General features: G+C 41.4%; 1 protein-coding gene across 5 annotated transcripts in view; it reads left to right on the forward strand.

Annotated features, from left to right (window-relative positions):
- Positions 1 to 7,087: 7,087 nt before the first annotated feature.
- Positions 7,088 to 22,200, forward strand: part of MPPED2 (metallophosphoesterase domain containing 2) — a 169,027-nt gene continuing 153,914 nt past the window's right edge. The window contains exons 1-2 of one of the 5 annotated variants that reach the window (XM_073904825.1): positions 7,088 to 7,106; positions 13,273 to 13,521. In XM_073904825.1, coding sequence (XP_073760926.1) covers positions 13,394 to 13,521 — 128 coding nt within the window. In that variant the 5' untranslated portion in view covers positions 7,088 to 7,106; positions 13,273 to 13,393. Of the gene's footprint in view, positions 7,107 to 7,462; positions 7,811 to 9,252; positions 9,384 to 9,622; positions 9,703 to 11,853; positions 11,940 to 13,272; positions 13,522 to 22,200 lie in introns of those variants that run through there. The other 4 variants (XM_025879280.2, XM_073904822.1, XM_073904824.1 and 1 more) reach the window with 4 other exon arrangements.

Raw genomic sequence — 22,200 nt, forward strand, 5'->3', positions numbered from 1 at the left:
ATGCCCCCTCCCTTAAATTCCCATAACAACTTTCCCATGTTCCTGCCATCACATCTTGAACCTCCTGTTGGCAAATGAATGCTACAGATTATGACCCATTATATATTCTAGACAAGTCTGAAGTATGCAAATAAGTGTTATATAAACAACTGAAGGTAAAGTTCAAATTTCAACCGGTCATCATTTCGCTACGAACTATCAGTTAATTTGTTTTGCTTATGAATTTCAACAGCATAAATAACCCAAAACTGCAGCTTTCCATGCATAAAATCCTTAATTTTACTTTTTAGCATATTGCTCATGCTTCAAAAGAAGGGAATTAATAAACTGAAAATAAAACCCTAAGTATTTTGGTCTTTCAAAGATCAATTCAATCATTCCCATAGATAAGAATAGCAGAAGAATTTTCTTAATATGTTTTAGGACTACTGAATCCTTAAAGGAATATCTTTTAAAGTAATCTCTATGATTAAAATATATGTGTAGTATTTTGAAATGGAATATGGACTGTCGGGTATTCTGAACTTATAACATGCATTGCACTTCTTTTAAGGAAAGTTCTAGTATTTAGAGCCATACAAAGATGTTTAATGACATGGAGAGATGTTCATAGTATTCTATTCCTTTGAAGGAATAAGTTACATAGGATGGGATATGAGAGAAAAAGGAGGAACTTTTACTTCTTGGTGTACTTCTAGGTTTAATGTATTTATGACTATGTATTAATGTTCTATTAAAAAGATTTAGAAATGGGGTACAAAGCTTATAATAATTGCTCAATATGAATCAGGCATTAATCTAAGTGCCTGAAAAAATATTAACACATTTAATCCTTGTAACAACTCTATGAAGCAGGTATATTTAATATCTCCTTTTTACAAACGAGGAAACCCAGACACAGAGGGTCTAAGCAACTTACTCAAAGTCACACAAGTAGTAAGACCCAGGAGTGGGATTCCAACCTTGGTTTTTCTCTCAACTACCACTCTATACACTTAGCTGCATTCCCAGGTTTATTCCATTTTTGTAAACTACATTTGACTGCAAAGCTATATAACCAAATGTTTATAATGGATATTTCTGAATGATGAAATCACAGCTAGTTTTTAACTTTGTCCTTTTGCTTGTCTGTATTTTCCAAATTGTCACAAAACAATGAATAGAAAAAGGAACAAAGTTGAAAATGAAAAAATAATCTTTTTAAAGTTCCTTCTGTACTGAGCATGAAATAGGGATTTTGATATAGTGCTGTGGTTTTTTTTAAACTACCCTCCAGTCAACCTTCCTTTTATTTTAGCTTCTAGTAAAACCACATGCTCTAGATCTTGGCTATTCAACTGTTCTCTTGTGTGCAGGTTTTACTTTGTTTAGGGGTGGTCATTATGGGGAGTCATGAGAACAGAATAAATTGATGGAACTTTCAAAATGTAGAAATACCAAGAAAGGGGTGAAGTTAGAAAACATAGCTGCCATTATAGAAGTCCTGAAGTGTCTGTATTTGCTGCATTTCCATTTCATCTTTTCTTAGAAGTCTGAGTTGCCCAGCAGAGCCATAGTGACATAGCTTGTATCAGTAAGAAACCCAGCGACTACAACATCTTTCTCACAATTGGTCTGGGAAAATTGATTGGGTCCACATGGAATAATCCTGTGCTGAAAGAACAATATTCTTACTTGCAGTCAGTGTCTATGCATTTCCTCTGAAAGCATATCTGTTTCTTTGAAGATTTTCCTTAGAAAACAGCCACTTGTGAAGACTCCCTTAGAATATTGTTTTAAATATAAGTGAACTAGTTCCAATGAGGACTGACATAGAAGTGATGTAGCATTTAAAATCTTTACAGGAGAACAGAAACACACTTATCTCCTGCATTTCTGCTTCATTTGAAATAAGAACAAGTCCAGACGTGTGAGCCATAAGTAGTTATGGGACACTGAATGGGAGATAAAGTTTTAGGATCTGTGTGTTAGAAAAATGTTAGGTTAAAAAAAAATGTTAGTTAAATACGGTGCTCGGCCTCTCTGGCTGGGGAATACCATGCCAGTATTTCTTTCCTTTCTTTTTTTTTTTTTTTTAAGATTTTATTTATTTGAGAGAGAGAGAGAGCATGAGTGGAGGGAGGGTCAGAGGGAGAAGCAGACTCCCTGCTGAGCAAGGGAGCCCAATGCGGGACTGGATCCCAGGACTCCAGGATCATGACCTGAGCGAAGACCGACGCTTAACCATCTGAGCCACCCAGGCTCCGACCAGTATTTCAATATTTCAGTAATCTTTATTTTTATTATGTAAAATTTATTTGAATATCTTGAATCCATTCATGTCTCTCCGTGTCTTTTCTCCTCCAAACTGTCATGCTGCTGAAGGCTACCATCATCTTCAACCCATTGCCAGCAATAACCCCTAACTGGCCTCCCAATGTTCACTCTCACCCCCTAAAATCCATTCTCCACGCTGGGGGAAAAGCGACCTTTTCAAAACACAAATCTAATCATGTTAGCCTTTCTACTTAAGATCCTTAAACAGCTTCCAGTTGCCCTCAGGATGAAGTCCAACATCTTGAACAGGGCCTGAGCTGTGACCTTCAAATGCTTTTAGCCTGGCCCTTTGGTCCTGGCCTCTGTGTACAGATCCAGATCCAGACCCTTCTCTCAGGCACCATGCGATTCCTCGCTCAGCAACTCCCACACGGCTTTTCTTTTTCCTATGATATCCTTGTATTTCTTCCCTCCATCAGGGAAATCTTCATTTAACCTCAGAGGAGAAAAAGTCTTATTGTATGTTTCGGTTTTGGTTTTTTGTTATTGTTTTTGTTTGTTTGTTTTGTGGGTTTTATTTTTTTTTGCACCAGATGCCTTTTCTTTTCATTGATTTGTATGTATGTAATTTGTATTTATCTGTATGATTATTTAACATCAGACTGCTCATGCCCATGAGATTATGTACTTTATAATGTGGAGGAAAATTCTGCTTTTTGCATCTTTAGACCATCAGCATGGTATAAGTATTCTGCCTAGAGCAAAGATTAAAAAATATTTGTTGAATAATCAAACCATTACGTTAATAATACAGAGAGAGATGGATTTTAGATTCTGCCTGTCTCTCAAACTCAGTTTTTAAAAAATGTATTCATTCATTTATTTTTACTAAGAAGAAAAATTACATTATGTATTGCTTACTCAAACTACTAATACATCTTAAACTAGCTTGTCAAATTGAATTATTAACATTGAAACCCCCCCACATACATTTTCTTTAATCAGGTTATTATGGGTTTTCCACATGCCCATCTTTCAAAAGAGATTACTTTGCCTTTTACTTCAGTGAGAATGCTCTTCCACCATGACACGCCTGTCCCAAGTACCACTACATTCTATCATTTTTCCAGAATTGGGATCATGATATGGGAAAAAACCTGGCAAATATTAAATGATAACAGAAATCATTCAAGTCTATTAAAATGGAAAACACACTAACACATGCTCAGTATCTTGTCAGATTTTTAAAATTAATTTTTAAAATTATTATTGTATAAATAATACTTGTTTGAGTTGTTGATACATGCTAGACGTTGGTTAGTAAGTATGGTAAGAATTAGTGAGTTTTGCAAAATTTTAAGATTTCCACTCCTTCCATGCTTATTATTTATGCTGCTGGCAAAGATTAGCCTTTCTAAGATAATGTCTTAAAAATTTATTTGTGAAGCAAGATTTCCTCAGTTCTAGTGTCTCCTGAATGTTTCTCAGTCATAAACATTTTTATTGGTTCACCAAAAGGAAATTTTAAATACAAAGGATAAAACACATTATATATTTATTTTGAGAACTTCAAAAAGGATCTATCAAAAAATCAGGTTAATCACCTAAGTTTCTTTTGAGACTATATCTTGGTACATCATCTCTGTAAATTTTAAGATACAAATTTTACTTGGGTTTTTTTTTCATGTTACTGTATTTTTTAAAAAGGCTATCTTTAAACAAGTGTGATACATGATAATCTTCAGTTTCTCTATGAGAAAATAAATTTCTGAAACAGTCTTATGTATTATTTCATGTTTCTAAAGATATTAGAAAACCCTTTTAAATGTACTGTTTGAACACCACGAGTTCTTAGCTCTTATCCTCTGACACTGGTCTCATGACATCATTTCCGTTCCTGCATATCTGCTATGGATTTTCCTTGATTGTATAGTTGTCTCCTTCACTCATGCCTTCTCTTACTCACTTTCTCATTTATTGACCCATACAGTCATTTAATAAATATTTCCAAGGTTCTACTATGTACACAGCACATACGAATACAGGACACAAAGGGATAAAGGGCATAGTTCTTAAACTTGAGGAGTTTATAGCAAAAAACATTTGAAACAAGTCAAAAAATGTAAAAACTGTAGGAATTAAGAATAAAATAAGGATGTTCGTTGGCTCAGATTTTTTTGAATTGCACCATAATAGTTCTATTGGCAGACTCTGATTTTGGATAACCTATAATCTTAAGCTTTGCTGGAAAATGATAAAGATGCAGAAAATTTAAAGGAACAAGAAGCAAAATAGTTGCTGTTTGTTCATAGAGTTAAGATTGGTGTATATAATTTCAATAAAATTGTTCAGTGAAATGCAATAGTTTTGATAAATTTTTTTTCTGAAGAAGAACCACAGGATTGAACCAAGTTTTCAGTTATACACATGTCCCTGAAGTATTGGAAAACCTGTCCTCATAGGGAGAATGAGAGCTAATGCCAAATAAAGTATTAAGCTTTCAAGGGAAGTAGCATCCACTTTCCAAGCTTCCACCCAAAGTTCTCCCACGCTCTGCTCTCTCATTTTCTTCCCTAAATACTTTCTGAAAAGATATTTTAAAAGATATTGCAGCAGGCTATCAGGAAGCATATTTGCCAGTTCCTTCGATGAAATCACTGGAGAAAGGGTCCAAATTTACATTCCATTAAAGGGAAAAATTTGTAATATTTGCATAAAGGCAATCATAAACTTGGCATTTTATTTTTAGCCTTCTTTTGTTTTCCATTATAAACAATAAAAATTGAATTTAACAATGACAAAAAAATGAAGCTTAGAGTCTCACTTATCTTTAAAAAAAAAAAAAAGTCCCAGCTTACAACATTTCAAGTTTGCTCTAATGAGGCTCGATGTTTCAAAGCTGATGTCAGGGGACAGACATGGTTCACATCCAATCATTTTAAAACAAGCTTTTAGTGTAGTTATCTACATTGATGGACAATATGATTTTATAAAACACAATATGTTCAAATCCATGTAATGAGAATTATTTGAAAAGTGATTCCCTTTTGTTCCTGACTTATTATTGAAATTTATTTCTATTTCTCTGGCTTTTTTATTTTGGTAACCTAATAGAGATAAAAATTCACAGCCTTAATACAGCTTGGTCACTACTTCTCCCAGTGGATAATTGATCATCAGGGACACGGAAGAGGATGACTTCTTCCTCCACTACAAGTTACAATTTCAAACAGCTTTTTTTGTCTCAGTTTTTCCCCACTCAGTAAAATGATATACAAATTTTCATCAACTTTATAAAGCATCAACCACTTGTTTTGTATAGCATTAAATATCCTATAAAATGTGCCACTAAGTAGAACACATTATTATTTATTATCTGTGTGCACATATATAGATTCAGGTTCATGTACAGATTTAAGTTTGGCTGTTTTGATTGACTATCAGTTATTTAAAAAAAAGGAAGAAAACCACAGAAATTATTTGGCTTGTGGGTTTTTTTTTTAACTGATTAAATCAGCCCAAATCAGTCAAAAAAATTCAAACCATTTAGATAAGACAAGTGCACTGCTAACTCAGAATAAGGGAAACAAAACCAAGCATTTCTTCAACAACATGATACTAGTCAGTGTTTGCTGCTAGGCTGTAAAACAGAAACAAAATTTAAAGGTGCTTCCCCCCTTCCCTCCCCCCATCTTTGCCATCTTTAATGTCAACGCCACTTGCTGTGATTTGTGCTGGGCAAGGAGAATCACTGTCCTCTTGATCTCAGAACATTTGACAAGTACTGACACTCTGGGCATATTGTACAACAAAATAAATTTATTAGCAACACCATCTCTCCCTTCATTTCAGCTCAGGCATAAGAGATAGGTTACTTAAAATTCAAGCGCCAGGAAAGCCCATTGTTAAAGGGAAATATTTTCAAGGGAATTCTGTTTGATCTTTTTTTATAGGGGCTCCTACCAGCCTCTCTCCCTTCCTTCCCAGACCCTGGAAACCAATTAGTCTCAGCACAGAGGCCACAGACCAGGTTGAAATGGCTCCTTTTTATTTTTAGGGGATATAATTTCAGCCAGGATGTCTAGTCAGTTGTCAAATAGTATACTTAGCACACGTCTCTCTCTCACACACATCCATTGGATTTCCCTTTGGAGAATGCCTAGATCTTTGAGTCCGACTCCTGGAAAGGAATTAGATCTGGTTGCAGTCCAAATCCTTCAGCTCTGACAATGGCATAACATCACAGGGCCACCTCATCTTTTATAGACAGCTCCGCCAACCAAGTTTTCTAAAAGCCTTCTCTTCCTTGTCTTCTGTCTTCTAGCATTTCAGCAGCCTTTCCTTTCCTTATGTTGTTTGCATACAATTCTGAAAGTCTTTTCTCCCCATTACCCAAAGTAGCAGAAAACAGAGGACCAACTTTAATTTTTAAAAATGTTTTTGAAGTGCTTATTTTGGGGTGGGGGAATATGTGCTCCCAAGACAAAAATGGAAACAATTAAGAGTCTTTGGCCCTCCTCACCCCCCTATTCTGAACCTGCCTTAATTCATGGAGGTAAAAAAATTATCAGCTGGGTTGGCCTTTTCTTTCTCAGGAACAACATTGCAGAGAGAAAGGTGTGTGTGTGTGTGTGTGTGTGTGTGTGTGTGTGTGTGTGTGTGTCTGGCTAGTTGAAAGGCTTGAGGAAAGAGAGCACAGCTCTCCCCCAGGAAAGCCTAAGCTCAGCAGATGGGAGGGGACCCAGGGTGGCCTTCCTTGGTTTGAGCCCAGGGCCCGAGCCGCTCCCCTTGCCCCCGCGGCGAGCTCGGCGCCCTGGAGCTGTGCCAGTACTCCAGACAGCCCCAGGCAGGTCGGTGGATGGGGGGGCCTGGGTGTTCTCTTTGCAGAAGACGCCCATTTGGAGGGAAAACTCCCTTTATTTTTCTGGGGCTCCGCAGCCGCCCCCTCCCCAGTCCCTTATCATTTTTACGCTGATCACACTCCTGATGATGAACTTGCGGCTCAGCTTCCTGCTGCCTGCTTGACCCGAGAGCACCAGCAGGCTGCCGGCCTCGCCCTCAGCTCCCTCCTCCTCTTGCAACCCCGGGGCCTCGGGGCGCCGGTGGGGGTTCGAGCGGGCCTGGGCTGCAGGAGGGGCGCGCGGGGGCGCGGGGTCCCGCCGGGGAGCGCGCACGGAGCGGCGCCTCAGCCGCCCTGCTTCCTGGAGCTGTGCTCCTTTGACCCCAGTGGCAGTCCCTGTCACTGCACCGCTCGCGCTCCCTCTGGCTCGCCGCGCCCTCGCTCCCTCTCCTCGCCCCCTCGCTCGCTCTCTCCCCAGATCGAGGCTGCTCGGGTCCTTTCTCCCCCCCGCCTCCCTCTCGTGCCGCGCCCCCCGGCCCCCCGCCCCAGCTCGCGGCGGGACCTCCGGGGTCGAAGGTTCTGGCCCGCCCGCGCCCCTCGCCGCCCCCGCGCGCCCCCCGCACGCCTCCCTCCGGCTCCGGCCGCTCCGCGATGGATCGCCTGCTCGTTGGGCGCTGAAGGCATCCCCGGGACCCGGAGCGCAGCCCGGGAAAGGTAATCCGCCCCGGGAAGGGAGGCGGAGGGCGGGGGAGGGGGAGGAGGCGGCCGGGCGCCCGGTGCCGCGCGCGAGAGGAAGGGAAAAAAAAAAAAATGCACACACAAAGCGGAGCCCGGGTGAGAGGTGCCTTGTCAGAGGCGCGTGCGAGGGGCTCGGAGGCTGCGGACCGCGGCTGCCCCGGTGCTCCTGACATTCGCACGAGCGGGCGCTTCCCGGGCAATTCGGAACCCGAGGAGGGCGTATTTTCTACCCCGGAGCGAAAGCAAATTCTTTTTCAGGAGCTGTCTCCCTCCCACTCCCCATCTCGCCCCTCTGCTCATTTCCCCTCCCCCCCACCCCCCAGTCCTCAGCCCCCGACCTCTCAGGGTCCCCACCTCCAGCTCCCTTCTCCGCCGGGATTTCTTAGGAGGGGTGAGGGGGGTGTCCGCGAGGGGCATCAGCAAAAGCCAGGCGGCGGGGATGGGGGTGGGGACGAGGGCTAGGCGAGCTGTTTACTAGAAAGTCCCGGGGTTATGTGTTCGAACCGCCCCGGCCTAGGCCCGGGTGCATTGTGTTGGCCCGAGCCCCGGGCGCCCGAGGCGGCCCGAGCGAGGTGCGGTGGCCGGGAAGGCGCCGCGCAGCTTTGTGCTTGGGCTGCGCTCCGCGGCCGCCCCCGGGGCCGCCCGCGCGCGCGCAGCTCTCGCGCGGGGCTTTTTCTCACCCTGTCCCTGCGCCCCAACCTCGCTGTCCCCTGCCGCCTCCGGTCTCTTCACGATGGCAGCCTGCGGAGCGAGTCTGCGACCCGGCCACGGCGGCGGGGGGACGAGAGAGGAGAAAAAGTAACCGTTGCCGCCCGATTTCTTCTCCAGAGAGGCAGGAGTTTCTTTGCTATTTACACGGAACAGGGTTATCTTTGTAAAGCCTTTGAATTCCGGGGTTTTGCGGCCTAGGAGATGAAGGGGGCATTTTTCCGGAGATCGGGGAGGGAGTTAGAATCCACCAGCAAGAAATTAAGGATGCCCCGGTGGGGTAGATTTATAGAACATTTACTAACCCCCTCCCCCAACATACCCCAAATTAAGAGCAAATGCGGGTCATGCAAAATGTGTAATTGATTTAGATGCTGCAAACAAACACAAACAGGTCCGGGTGGAAAAAACAAACAAAACTTTAAGGGAAAGAAAAGATTTCTGAAGAGGGGGGAAATCCGTGGCCTCCACACCCCCTTCCAACGCTCGCTGGCTCCCTCCCTTCCTTTCTCCGCCGCTCCAGGAAAGCAGCCCGGCAGCTCCGGGGCAGAGAGCAGGGAGGCGGCGGTGGCGGCTCCAGGCGCGGGCTCTCCTCTGAGGGTTCGGGGATGCCAGTGCGCCCGCGAGGCTGACGTCGGGGGCGTGGGGCTGTGATGCTCGAGCGAGGATGGCGCGGTGTCAGAGCCATTGGCCGCCGGTGGTCATCAATCAATCCGGGGCTGGGGGAGAGAAAGAGAGACAGGCGCCCGGCGGAGCCCGGGGCCGCGAGTGCCAGCTCCAGCAGTGCTAGCAGCGGCGGCAGTAGCGGAGGCGACGGTGGTGGCAACGGGGGACTGAGCGAGTAAGGCGAGCTGGTGCTCCAGGAAGGAAGGGGGAGCTGTAGCCCGGACAAGCCGGCCGTGAGCCGGGAGGGCAGGGCGAGTGTGTGAGTGTGTGTGTGTGTGTGTGTGTGTGTGTGTGTAGTTGCTGAAGGACACCCCCCCAACTGCCCACCCTAGATTTAAAACAAACAAACCAATCCAAAGTGGAGAATTCCGCGCCCCCCGCCCCACCATATATAGGCTCTACGCGTTGCCAGAGGCGCAGGAGAAAAGTCCTGCCCTTTCTCTCCGAAAGAATGTGCCAGGCGGGTGTCCGCAGTGCTGGAGACAAGTTCAGGTGTAAGTGCCGCGGGAGGGGGGGCGCTCTGTGGACAGAGGCACGTGGAACTTTGTGCATCCCTCTCAAAACCCTGGCGGAGAAGCCTCTGAGAAGGCTTGTAGGCATCGCTCCGGGATACGGGGATGAGTAACTGGAGGTGGGCATAAAAGAGTAGGGGCGTGAGTTGAGAAATCACTCGATCCGTGCGGCAGAGGGAGGAGAGAGCGAAATTTGGTGGAGCTGGAGCAGGCGAGTTCCAAAGTCCGGCCAGGCGGTCGGGCGATCTTCTCAGGGCTAGTGAATAAAATGAGCATCCTTGTTTAAACGAGGAAATCACGGGCTCCTTTCTCATAGGCTGTGCCAAGCGAGCTCGGGTAGGGAGGTCGTGAGTTGTTGCTTTGAAACTTTTGGTAAATTGGACTTCTGGTGTCTAGGAGGTGGAGACAGTTATTTAATTCCTCAGCTTTTAATCCTTTCACTGCCAGAAGACTTTAAAAGGTTTTCCAGCTAGATTCCTGAAAAAGAACATTGCAAGTTGCACAGCTTAAGGGGCAGGAGACGCGATTGCTGTCTAGGAAATGCAAAATGAGCCCACATGATTTTTTTTAAGGCGAAAATCAAACTAGCACCAGCATGAATGTTTGGCAATGTCAGTCCCTTTTAGATTTTCCTTTAGGATTCCTGAAGTTTAGTGCCAGGTTCCTTTGTTTTGTGGAGCAAATGTGCTGAAATTATAAGATGAAAATTGAAAGAATACTCTTTAAATATTATATGTAAAAAGTGATGTAAGTGTAATGAGGATGAGATGCTCCAAAATCTGAACATTTGGAAGCTTTTACTGCCTAAATATGTGAAGCAAGGTAAATCAGCTTCTGGATAGTTTTAGGCCGTGTATCATTCTGTCTTGTTTCAAGCTTTTTCCAAATTTCTCAGGTCAGAGGAGGGGCCATTGTCCCCTCTCTTTGAGAGTTTGCTAGAAAAAAACCCTTTTCCATGTGTTGGTGTTTAATATCTGAGTGAGGGTGAACATAGTATTTTAAAAAATAAGCCTTTTCTTGACTTGTCTGTAAAGGTTCCTGTGAAAGTTTTGAAGCTCTCTGCCTCAGTCCGACAGTTTCTTCAAAGGACTCCAGATTAAAGAAGGTAGACACTGCAGGTGCACTCTTTCGATAAAACATTTGAAAGAGAACATGGTAAAGATGAATTCAAATGAGGTGCCAGCCACCCATTTAGCCCTTCAGAGTTACAGGGGCCTGTGCTTGTTGATGAAGAGATGTTCTATTTGTCTTGCTGGGGCAAAGGTGCAAAGAGGCACAGATGTTCACTTGATAGACAAGGCAATCCTATTTGGACTTTAGGATAGACTGGACCATTGAGGAGTATGAATTGATCACCTTCTAAGTTCTCTGCTTCAGATGGGAGGGTCTAATCCTAACTCCTCTAAGTCACTGCATAGATATTTAGATAAGAGGTGTGGAAATTTTATTTCTAGGCTCTTTTGCTTAGTTTAATTGGTGAGTTTACTCCAGAAACATTTAAACCTTTCTCTGGCAGAGTGCAGAGATCGTTATTGAGAGGTCACAATGGCGTAGACATGAATTTTGTCTCCTTTTGCTTCTTAATGCTGCGTATCTCACACAATAGACTTTGATGGCAGGAACGTAAGAATCGGCATGTAATTTTTACACCACTCTTTAATTTATGCAAACACTAAGTTCTCGCAGTCTGAAAATGTGTATTTTTTTCTTTCTGTGCGTTGATGGCTAACATTCTTTTTAATGACAGTCATTTCTATAACAGGAAGATGTTTTCATTTGTATTTACTTTTCAGCATGGCGCAATTATGCAGTTTTGCGCTTCAGTAGTGTCTCGGTACTTTGTGTCTCAAAAGAGAATTACAGTACTTAGAACAGGACTGCAATTTGAAGCAGGTGTTGTGTTTTACTGTTATGCAAAATAACAGTAAAATATAATTGTGGGGGAAATTAAGGAAACAGCTGCAAACTTGGTATGAAAACTGCTACATTATGATTTGTAAGCAGTTCTTATAGATATCTTACATCAAACGAGCAGGGAAAGATTTTAATTTAGTTAATCCTACCGGCCTGGTTGTCTATCAACTAGTGCTTAAAGGATTCCTACCTCCCATGAAGTCAGGAAGAAGAAAGAGAACCCAAAGTGACACTTTGTTTAAAATGCCAGAACACCAGGGATTCTTGTCTTGGCAGTGGCGTTGTGCATTAGGAACGAAGGCAAGGTGGGTGTCGTTTAGCGTGCTTTGCTAATATGAAGAAGGCAATGATTTGAGTAGAACGCTGTGGAATTTCTTAGCCCAGCTAGCATATGGAGGACTACACAACCCCCGGGTTGTAAAATAATAAAATAAATGGCCTATGGCAGGCCATCTGCCTTTTTCTTGATATCTAAGGTGTTTCATGCCAAATTTAAATCTAATCTTCTTATTCTAAATATTTTTATTTGAGATAACAGCTAAGATTCCTGGAGCTTAATGGTGCACATGGCAAACATATTCTGCTGCAGAGCACTTAAAGAGCGTGGGTTACCCCAGGGTTACTCAAGGAGGGTGCTACCCATTTCTTCTCTGTTGCACTGATGAGTTCCAACAGCCTCAGTGCAGGGATTTGCTCTCTTAGTCTTTGCATACCTACCATAAAAATAAACATCCTCATTTCTCAACCCAGCGCAGCAAATAATATATTGACATTTATCAGAATAATCAAAACTAATGGAAATTTTGAGAGGATGAAACCAGCTGCTGAGAATTATACAGCACCAGGCAAGAATGAGGTGGTAGACGTAATGGCCTTCAGTGCTCTCTTTGGGCTCAAAGAGGGGCCGTAATGAATGCATCCAAGTAGTGGTCCAAGTCTGGATGTGTTTTGACTTTCCCCCGCGTGACTGTAGTGTTTGAAGAAATAATATTACATTTAGCAAGAAGGATTTGCCTTACTGTAAGATTCTTGGCCAGAATGGAATACATATGTATACCAGGTGTTGAGTACCTGGGTATTTGGGGAACTGCTTGTGAAAGAAAAAAATTGCATGTAACACGTGCCTATATTATGTGTGTATTATAGCTATACACAGGTATCTATTATAAGTGCAGCATTTGAAACTTACATTTGATACCGTGTTATATGGCTGTGTTAAGCATTGCGATTTCACATTATTCTATGACATCAACTTTGTACAGACCAAACATTCCAATTAGCAGGGAAGGTTTGGAAGATTCTCCACTTCGAGCACAAACCATTTATAGTTAGACACCATGGCAACTGTGGATATGCCCCTTCCGTAATTCATGTTAAGTGCCATAATTATAATTAAAGAGGAAATCTTAGTTTGAATGCCATTGAAGTGATTTGCCAGCAGCTAGCAATGTCATATGGAGTGCAGGGTCCACTCTGAAGTGCATGCAGGATAGAGTGCTGGCAAAGATTGTATTCACGGGGCAACGACACATATTAAGATTTTTCCTGAGCCCATTTCATGTCCAGGTGTCATATTTGACCTTTCTTAGAGCACCTTCATTTTCTTTGTTCTCATTTTATAATTTTTTTTTTTTTCAGAAACGCACAGTGGTATTGATGAGTAGATCCTTGGGTTCAGAGGTTGGCTGAAACACACCATGCCTGCTTCCATCCTTTGCTCCGGAAAGTTGTGAATTGCTCATGCCTATAGGGAGGAAGGATGGCTCATGGGATTCCTTCTCAAGGCAAAGTTACCATAACGGTGGATGAGTACAGCTCAAACCCCACCCAGGCATTCACGCACTACAATATCAACCAGAGCAGATTCCAGCCGCCACATGTACATATGTAAGTATCACTCATGAACTTAAAAAAATTAGCAATCAAGAAAATAGAAATAAAATAAGAAAGTCTCTAATGAGTTCTGCCAGGGAGAATAAAAGGTATATGATTTGTAAAACAGATGGGTATCTGTGCTTCCAAATATAGCTCAGAGGAATACCCTGCGTCTGTGTAACCTCTTCAGATTTTCAGTGTACTTTCAAAAACCACAATTTGACGTTAGATCACCAGATCTAAGCGGTGGTGGTCGATTGCCTGCATTTTGTGGGTAACAACAGAGAGGTTAAGGTATTTGCCAGTGTCACACAGTGACTTTTGGCAGAGTTTCCTGACCCCTGGTTCAGTTTGCTTTACATGTATTGTTTGCCTCCATGATGAAATACTTCTTTAAAATTTCTGTAGTTTCCCCCCCGCACACACACACCTCACCTCACTACCCCTTTACATTCAGCTGGGAAATAGGCCTAATTGGGACTAATTGTCCAGCCGCTGCTAAATCCATTGTCTTGCCTGTTGCTAGTGGAATGTGTGCTGCGTGCTGCAGGACTCAAACAATATGGGGAACAAAGGATTAAGGGACAGTGGAACAGTTAGTTCCAGGAACTGTACTTTTCTCTCACTCCCTAGTACCATTTAAGTCCTGTTTCAGTTTTAAACTGTTTAAGGAACAGAGTGTGGGAGAAATCCAGAGGCAAGGATTTTGCAGCACCTGGATGCACACCAGCTTTTTTCTGTTCCTTTGCTACAGGATGTGCTGGGCTTTCAGCACAAGGGGCAAAAGGTCACCATCTCCCTAGTTTATTCAATGCCTGGTGCTCATTCTCTATTAGACCCTTCCAATGTCTAACATGAGTCTTTCATAGTAGGACTAAACCTCTTTGAACACTATTGTATAGTCAAGAGAGAAAGGAGGTTAGGGCTCTGTTGACTGTTTTTTCCATTCCTGGCAGAACTGAACTCGGGGCATGTCTAAGTCACAAGTTCTTTTTTATCGTATTTGTTTTATTTGAGCATTTAAAAAACAGTAGGGCCTCCCCCTCCCCCCACACACACCCTGCCCCCCCAAATTTAGAAACACTAATGAAACAAAAGGATCTCTCTTGACTGCCTGGGTATTAGTGTAAATACTAGGATGTTACTTTGCAAGTATATTCTATAGAGCTACTCAATTACCTATGATGGGATTTCTGGGGGGAAAAAAAGAAGAAAAAGGGAAAGAAATACTTGCAAATGGTTAATGCTGAACTATTTTGAAGGATTTTATACTTTCTTTAAATCACGACTTACTCATGATTATGAAGGATTGTTAACATGATTTTAAGGAAAAGTTTTTAAGGTGAATACAATTTTCCTTTGTTAAAATGGCTTTTCTGAACAGTAAGTCTTGTTCATTTCAAATTTTCCTTTTATTCTTCTGCTTCTAGTGATTTCCTTTTCTTCAGATATGTTATAGAATTTGTGCAAGCTGGACTTGGGATACCTTTAGCTCTGTTCTGCCAGTGTGACGTTTTGTATTAAAGAATCACAAAGAACTTTGTGAATTCTGTTTCCTTTCAAGCAAAAGAAAGTATGTTTTTTTAAAAATTTTATTTATTTATTTGAGAGAGAGAGAATGAGAGGGGAAGAGGGTCAGAGGGCGAAGCAGACTCCCTGCTGAGCAGGGAGCCCGATGTGGGACTCGATCCTGGGACTCCAGGATCATGACCTGAGCCGAAGGCAGTCGCTTAACCAACTGAGCCACCCAGGCGCCCAAAAGAAAGTATGTTTTGCCTCAAATTCCTTGGAAGATGACTGATAGGGAATATCACCTTAAGTCTTCACTCGTTCACGGCCCTAAGACTCAATTGGTGAACTGGCAATGAACAGAGTTATTTAAAAAATCATGTAACCTTAGAACTAATCTGCTTAGATCTAGCCATGAAAAATCGAAGGATCAAATTACATATACCTTTTTTGGAAAAAAAAAAAAAAAAGTCTTGCAAAATGAGGTTTGCAGTGGTAGCCTGGACAGCTGTGTAGCCCTTCACTAGACTTCCCACCTTGGCGTAGAGCACTCATCCCTGGTCTGGGTCCAGCTGGCCTTTTTCATCTTCATCACCTACCTGGGGCTTTCTGCCTGAACCCTTTGTTCCAGCCACAGGTGGGCTCGCTGTTGCCTGAGCACCTCAGCTGTGAGAAGCACTTTTATGCTTTGCTCATCAAATGCCTTAAGTCAGTTCAGGCCTCTCTCCATCTATAAAAGCTCTTCTATCTCTCCCAGTCCAAACTGACTGTGTCCCCCTCCCCAGCACAACACTCCTAGTCCCTACTTCAACCCATACCACCTGCATTATTACCTCTCTCTATCTCTTTCTCATTTGTTTCTTAAAAGCAGTGATTGAGCAGGTAACAGTTGTTCAGAAATACTGACTGATGGATGGATTGACCCACTGATTTGACTGTGCATTGAGATGAGATATTGTGATTGAGATTTGGAGATTTTCTCATTGGAATTTTTCTGTTCTATATTAACATTTTGAGTGTTTGTATGAAGGTGTGTGTGTATTGTCTAGTAGCTGGCTCACCTTCCCATTCAGTGACTGGCCCATACTAGGCATTCAGGTATCTTCGTTAAATGTGATCATGTTATATTTCTTTTATAGTAAAAAAAAAATGCACTTAGTCTAAATAGAAACTTAAATTGGCTGGAAAATATCCATGAAACATTTAGTCTAAAATTTCTTCAGTTTTTCTGAAGTTCTTAACACATCACGGCAGAGGTTTGTTCCTCTACCTAAAAATATTTTGTCTTTTCCACTTGAAGAGTTGCTCATTATTTTACATGGGATCCTTAAAATGTTTCCTTTCCTTTTTTACTTACATCCCATAATAGATCACCTGAATTGGAATTACAATCCTGGCCCCTTAAGTGATCCATTGTTTTCTTTCACAGAACCTAGTGGTGTTTTCTTGCCTTAATTAAGGAATAGCTCACTTCCCATTTAATTCAGTTAGTCTCACGTCAATTTTGTGACCCACCTTGGGCAACTGACTTCTCTTCTCCATGCCTTAGTTTACTCATCTGTACACATTTGCACCGAGTGACAGTTGTGGATCTTTTTAGCTCTGACATACTGAGATTAAGATTGCAATTAAGACATTTATTTGCAAGGGGTTGCTATAGGGGGGGTTACAGATACATAAAACTTGGCCCTCATCTTCATCAAGCTCATCACCGATTTCAGAGCTACTGTTTCAAGTGACGTTAGGAGATTTACTACTTGATCTTGGTTTGGTTTCTCCCATAAGTTCTGACGAGGCTGCCACCAAGCATCTAAAAAACCACTGGCCTGCATCTCTGCCTGTGACATAGGGAAGTTTTTTTTTTTTAATTGAAGTACAGTTGACACACAATGTTACTTTAGTTTCAGGTGTACAACATAGTGATTGGACAAGTCTGTACCTTTTGCTGGGCTCACCACAAGTGTAGCTGCCGTCTGTCACCATACAGCACTATTAAAATACCACTGACTCTATTCCCTGTCCGATGCCTTTCATCCGCATGACTTAACCCATTCCATAACCGGAAGCCTGGACCTCCCACCCATCTTTATCCATTTTACCCATCCCCTTACCTCCTCCCCTCTGGCAACCACCAGTTTATTCTTGTATTTATGCGTCTGTTTCTGCTTTTTTTTGGTCTGTTTATTCATGTGTTTTATTTTCTTAGATTCTACATATATATAGAAGCGAAATTGTATGGTGTTTGTCTTTTTCTGTCTAACCTATTGCACTTAGCATAATACTCTCTCAGTCCATCCCTGTTGTTGCAAATGGCAAAATCTAAAGGAAGAATTTTTTTTTTTTTTTTGAGAAAGCAATCTTAAATGACCTTGGGAAAGAAAATGAAAGCACAGCTGGAGTTGATAGGGCAGAATTTAGCCAAGAATTTGTATGCCCCTCTTACTCAGACTCTTGAAAACAGTGATAGATGTGATGATTGGAAACCAACAATTAACAGTGTTTCATTTTTCTACAATCCCTTCATTTTTCCCAAGCAGAGTGTGGAGAAAATTATTTAGTATTTTTAATGTTGGTGGGAGGAGGTGCTGAAGGAGCCAATGTAGGTTTGAAAGCACCATAAAGATTTTGTGTATTTTTAATTATGTGAGGCCTAATAAAATATTATAAAGCCTTTTTCAGTAGGGCATCCAGCCACCTCAGCTTTTGCACTGAAAGTCCTGTGTTCTGGGAGACCCCTTAGTCCTGTGCTAGCCAGGGTGGTTGATCACCCTACTGAGGTTAATTCCTCACCTTTTTCTTTAAGAATTGGTTGCTAGGAAGCTCGTATCAAGTTTTATTTTCAGTTTTAGTCCTATGCTTGTCTTTGTCTTCAGTTGTCAACACCCGTGGAATATTACTATGTTGTTCCTCTTTTATACTTTTTTTGGGAGGCAGCATATAGCATAGTGGTTGACATCTCCAGTGGAATAAGATTGTTAGATTTAAAGCCTGGTTTGCACCACTTACTAGCTGTGTAACCAACTGTGGAGAAATGTATTAAGTTCTCTGTGTTTTCTTTTTCCATTTGTAAAATGTGGACTATAAAAGTAGTGCCTATCTCAAAAGGTTGCTGTGAAGGTTAAAACAGTATTACTTGTAAAATTCTTAGAGGAGTTCTTAGTACATAGCTTATACTCAATACACGTTAGCTGTTATTAATGATTGTTTTACTGATTCTGCATTTTTAATTCTAAGCTGTCTCAATTCATTTTGAAAACCAGTGGAGTAAAAATGAATGAATAGGAAAATCACTGGTAAGTTTTGTCCTGTCTTCTTCAAGGAACCACTCCCAGCAAACTTTTCTGAGTGGGATATTTGACTGTCAGGGTTGGCAGATGTTCTGACTTCTTGGTGCCTGTCAAGGTCATAAACAGCCTACGATTATCTCACTTAGTTCTCCTTGAGAGGTACAGTCCCAGGGGGAGAAGGAATCCAGTGAACTGAGTGTGGGCCTGGTTATTCTCTGTGCAATCACAGTGGCCTTCTTCCTCATGGGCTGTTCTCAGGGTCTTGTACCCCCCATCAGTGTCTTAGGCTCCCCTCCTATGGTGGTGGTTAAAACAGAAGCATCAAGAATTAACTATAATTAACCAGGATTGAGTGCAAAGGGCCACAGCTTTGGCTAGGGAATGAGGACAATATTCATATGATGGCTGAAAATATGGTCTGAAATCAGAGATCTATATACAGGTGTTGATCCTGCTTGTTACTAGCTTGGCTGAGCGATGATGGAAAAATTCCTGAGTCTTCTCATCTGTAGAATGGGTTGAATGACCCTTTAAGATAGTTGTATTAAGTGAGATAAAGCGTATGACATAGAGTGCCTGAAAGATATAGCACTTGATAAATAGATGCTGTGATAATATTTATGATCTTTTCCATATGGTCTTGTGTCCAGCTGGTAACATCAGTGTTAACATCTTCGTTTCTGAACTTCTTGTTGTATAAAACCTGACAAGTCCAGCTTGTGTTCTCGTTACTCTTTATTGCACTATAAAGTATCTGGTCAGTATTTGCTTGGACATTGTGAATCAAAAATGATCTGAAGTTTTTAGGGTAGCTTAGTGATCATTCCATGCCAGATTCTTATAGGACTTTGTGTGTGTGTGTGATCTGAAGTTTCATTTCTGGTGCTGGGAAGTAAATGTTTATGTCAGGTCTGCATTAGGCATCCTTAGGTACAAAGACAAAGTTACACGAGAGAGTTATGGAATGGTGTCTTTTGGTTAAAAAAATATAAAAGTGTGTAGAAAAATAAAGACCAACGTTACTGGTGATTATTTATGGAATGAATTCGGGGGAGGGAGTTGGTGGATAAAGACCCTTCACTTTTTATTTTATATACCTTTGCATAATTTGAATTCTTATTATAACAACTGTGTAATACTTTTATGATAAAAACTTTTTTTAAGAATGATAAAAATGCAATTTGTCTATAAGTCCTTGCACCGAAGGCTCCCACAAATGTAAATCTTCTACTTTCTTTGGGCCTACCTTCTTTTGGTGGTGTTTTCTTCTATTTCATGTTATAACCGAGGAATAGACCAAAGGCTGTTTTTTGGTTCAGTGTAATTCCACTTGCTCACGTGTGGGAAGGTGGGAGCAGTGCCAAAGAGGTTGCCTTCTTTCTAGTCCTATACCTGAAATGAAATTTATTAAGGAGTCTTTTTAGATGCATTTTTGGAAGCTATCAGAGTACACAGTATCAGTAAATAGGTAGCTTGCTGTAGACTACTTGATCATATTTCAGAGAACCTGGATTCTAGTCCTGTCTTGGTCACTAATTAGGTCTACGGTCATTAGTACTTTGGGCTTCTCTGATTTTCAGGTTCCTCACCAGGAACTTGGTGCCCTTTTAGCATCATCGCCTCCCACTCTGGCAGTTTCGGATTTCTCCTGCTTCTTTTCTTATCTTTAGGTCTGTTTGAAATTAAGAATATAAATCCCTCATTATTAGTGGTATTCTGTAGGAAAAAAAAATATAACAGTGAGGCGTCATGGGGTTGTGGTGGAGAAGAAGAAGAGAAATGACCCCCCTAACTCTCACCCAGAGGAAGACTAATATCAATGAATGAATGAATGTCTGGGGCTCTGTACAATTGCACTTTACTAACAAGGTAGAAATTCATCCTTTGCTCTGGAGCTGGGCTGCATTAGCTGTTTGAAAAAACATTCTAAACATTTTTTTTCTCTTGGTAAGCCACTCATTCTCATGCTCATTCTCATTACAAATTTATCACTGGCCTGCACATTAGCATGGCCATAATTTTTGTTAATGTTTTCAATCTGAAATTCATCGTGGAGATGCTGAATGGCTCTTTTCGTTTGCACTCATATGTAAACACAGAGTATTTTTCTTTTCCTCTCTCATTTCTTTTTTTTTTTTAAATAAGTTCTTTTTCCTATATACTCCCTGAGGGTACTGGTCTTGTGGTCCGTGACAGTTTGACTTCATTTTAGAGCTTGACTTTTTTCTTATTCTGTAGATTTCTTTGTTTGCATTCGAGCATTAAAAAGGCAACCTAAAATTGAAATTTTTTTTTGTCCATATGGGGATTTGTTCTTAGAACCCTGGGTGTGTGTTGTATAACCGTGTAGTGTTTTTTGTTTGTTTTTTGGTTACTTGACTTTCAGGGAGGGTAAAGAATTTTGACAAATAAAGTAAATCCCATCTATTATGGTATGCCTGGATTTCAAATTCTTAAACACTTACCTACATTTATATAGATAAAGAAAGATTCATAGGCAAGTGTGGCCATAGTCAATGGGTAGACACATCCTGAAGTTGGGAAGCCATCAAATCACCTCTCCTTATGGATTGAATCTATTGCCTGTTCTAAGTACAGTTTTTTTTTTTTTTTTTTAATTCCCTTCATGGAAATGTTTTGAGAAAGACATACAAAATGGCTAACCAGGAAGTAATGCAATAGGGAGTCTGTATTTGAGACATATTTAATTTTAATTCTGAGATTTTAGAGCTTATGAAGGTGTAGATTTTAAGACATCAAAACAAAGCCAATGGCACTGAATCTACCATGTGTTGTACAGCAAACCCTTGGTAGTTCTGAATTATTTCCAAAAAGGAAAAGAAGTTCGCGGAGTCTCAGAAGATCTGGCCATCAGCTTGTTTTTCTTCTTTTTCAGATTTTTCCTCAGCTCTTTCCTTCCATGTTTTTTTCCCCTTTTAGACTTCCACAGCATGCTGGAAACTAGACGTTTCAGTAGCCATCCTGCCATGATTGGGCTATTATTTCAGTATCAGTATGAACAAAACTACCCCCCCTCTTTTGCAGACCACCATGTTAGTCTGCCTCTTTTTTTTTTTTTAATGTAGAAGTACACTTGGAGGCTTTGTCTGTGTAGAAACACGAACTCTGCAAAGAGGAAACTCTGTTGGATTTATTGGCCCTTGCAGTATTTGGGTCCGCATATTTTTATTCTATTTTGTTTTGAAGATTTTTTTTCCTTCAATTTCTGTCCCTGTAGAAGGGTAAAATGTACATAAGAAAATGCATTTTTGCAGGCTTTCCATATTTTCTTCTTTACCACAAATCGAGACTATAAGCCCCTCTAGTGGGTTTAAATTTTTGTGCAGTTTTATATTAAGTAGTAAAGCTCTTGACACCAGTTGAAAAAAGAAAAGAAAAAGAAAAACTAGTACCATTAATAAAGCAAACAGGTAAATGTTCCGCACTTGATATTATTGAGCTTTAAAATTCCAAGTGAGAATTAAGCCATTCTTGGTTCCTCTGTTGGTAGTGGATTCCTTGAAAAGATTGCCGTAACACAGACTCTACTCAAGCCCACTTACTTCTTTGTGCAGAAAGCCTCTGAAACCTTCCAGCTCAAAGATTTGATGATTCTTGGATTGGAAAAATATCTTTTCCCATCTTGCGGTGGGCTATTTTGGCATTTATACTGATTGGCTAAGAAAAGTGGCTTACTTGTGGTATTTGGTTTTAGGTATTTGGGCCACAGACCAAGTCTCAAACTGTTTACATATTGCACACTTAGTTTAAAATGTGTTTTGCACAAGGACTTAAAACCGAAATCAAGAAAAAAATTAAGTCTTCCACCAGCTAAGCAACTTAAGCATGTTTCCCTAATTTCCTGATTTAGCCTTTTGCTGTAACATAGACAGTA

The sequence above is a fragment of the Callorhinus ursinus genome, unplaced genomic scaffold (assembly GCF_003265705.2).
Source record: "Callorhinus ursinus isolate GAN/ISIS: 27379988/994484 unplaced genomic scaffold, GSC_fseal_2.0 scaffold21, whole genome shotgun sequence".
In the NCBI taxonomy this organism is placed as follows: Eukaryota; Metazoa; Chordata; class Mammalia; order Carnivora; family Otariidae; genus Callorhinus; species Callorhinus ursinus.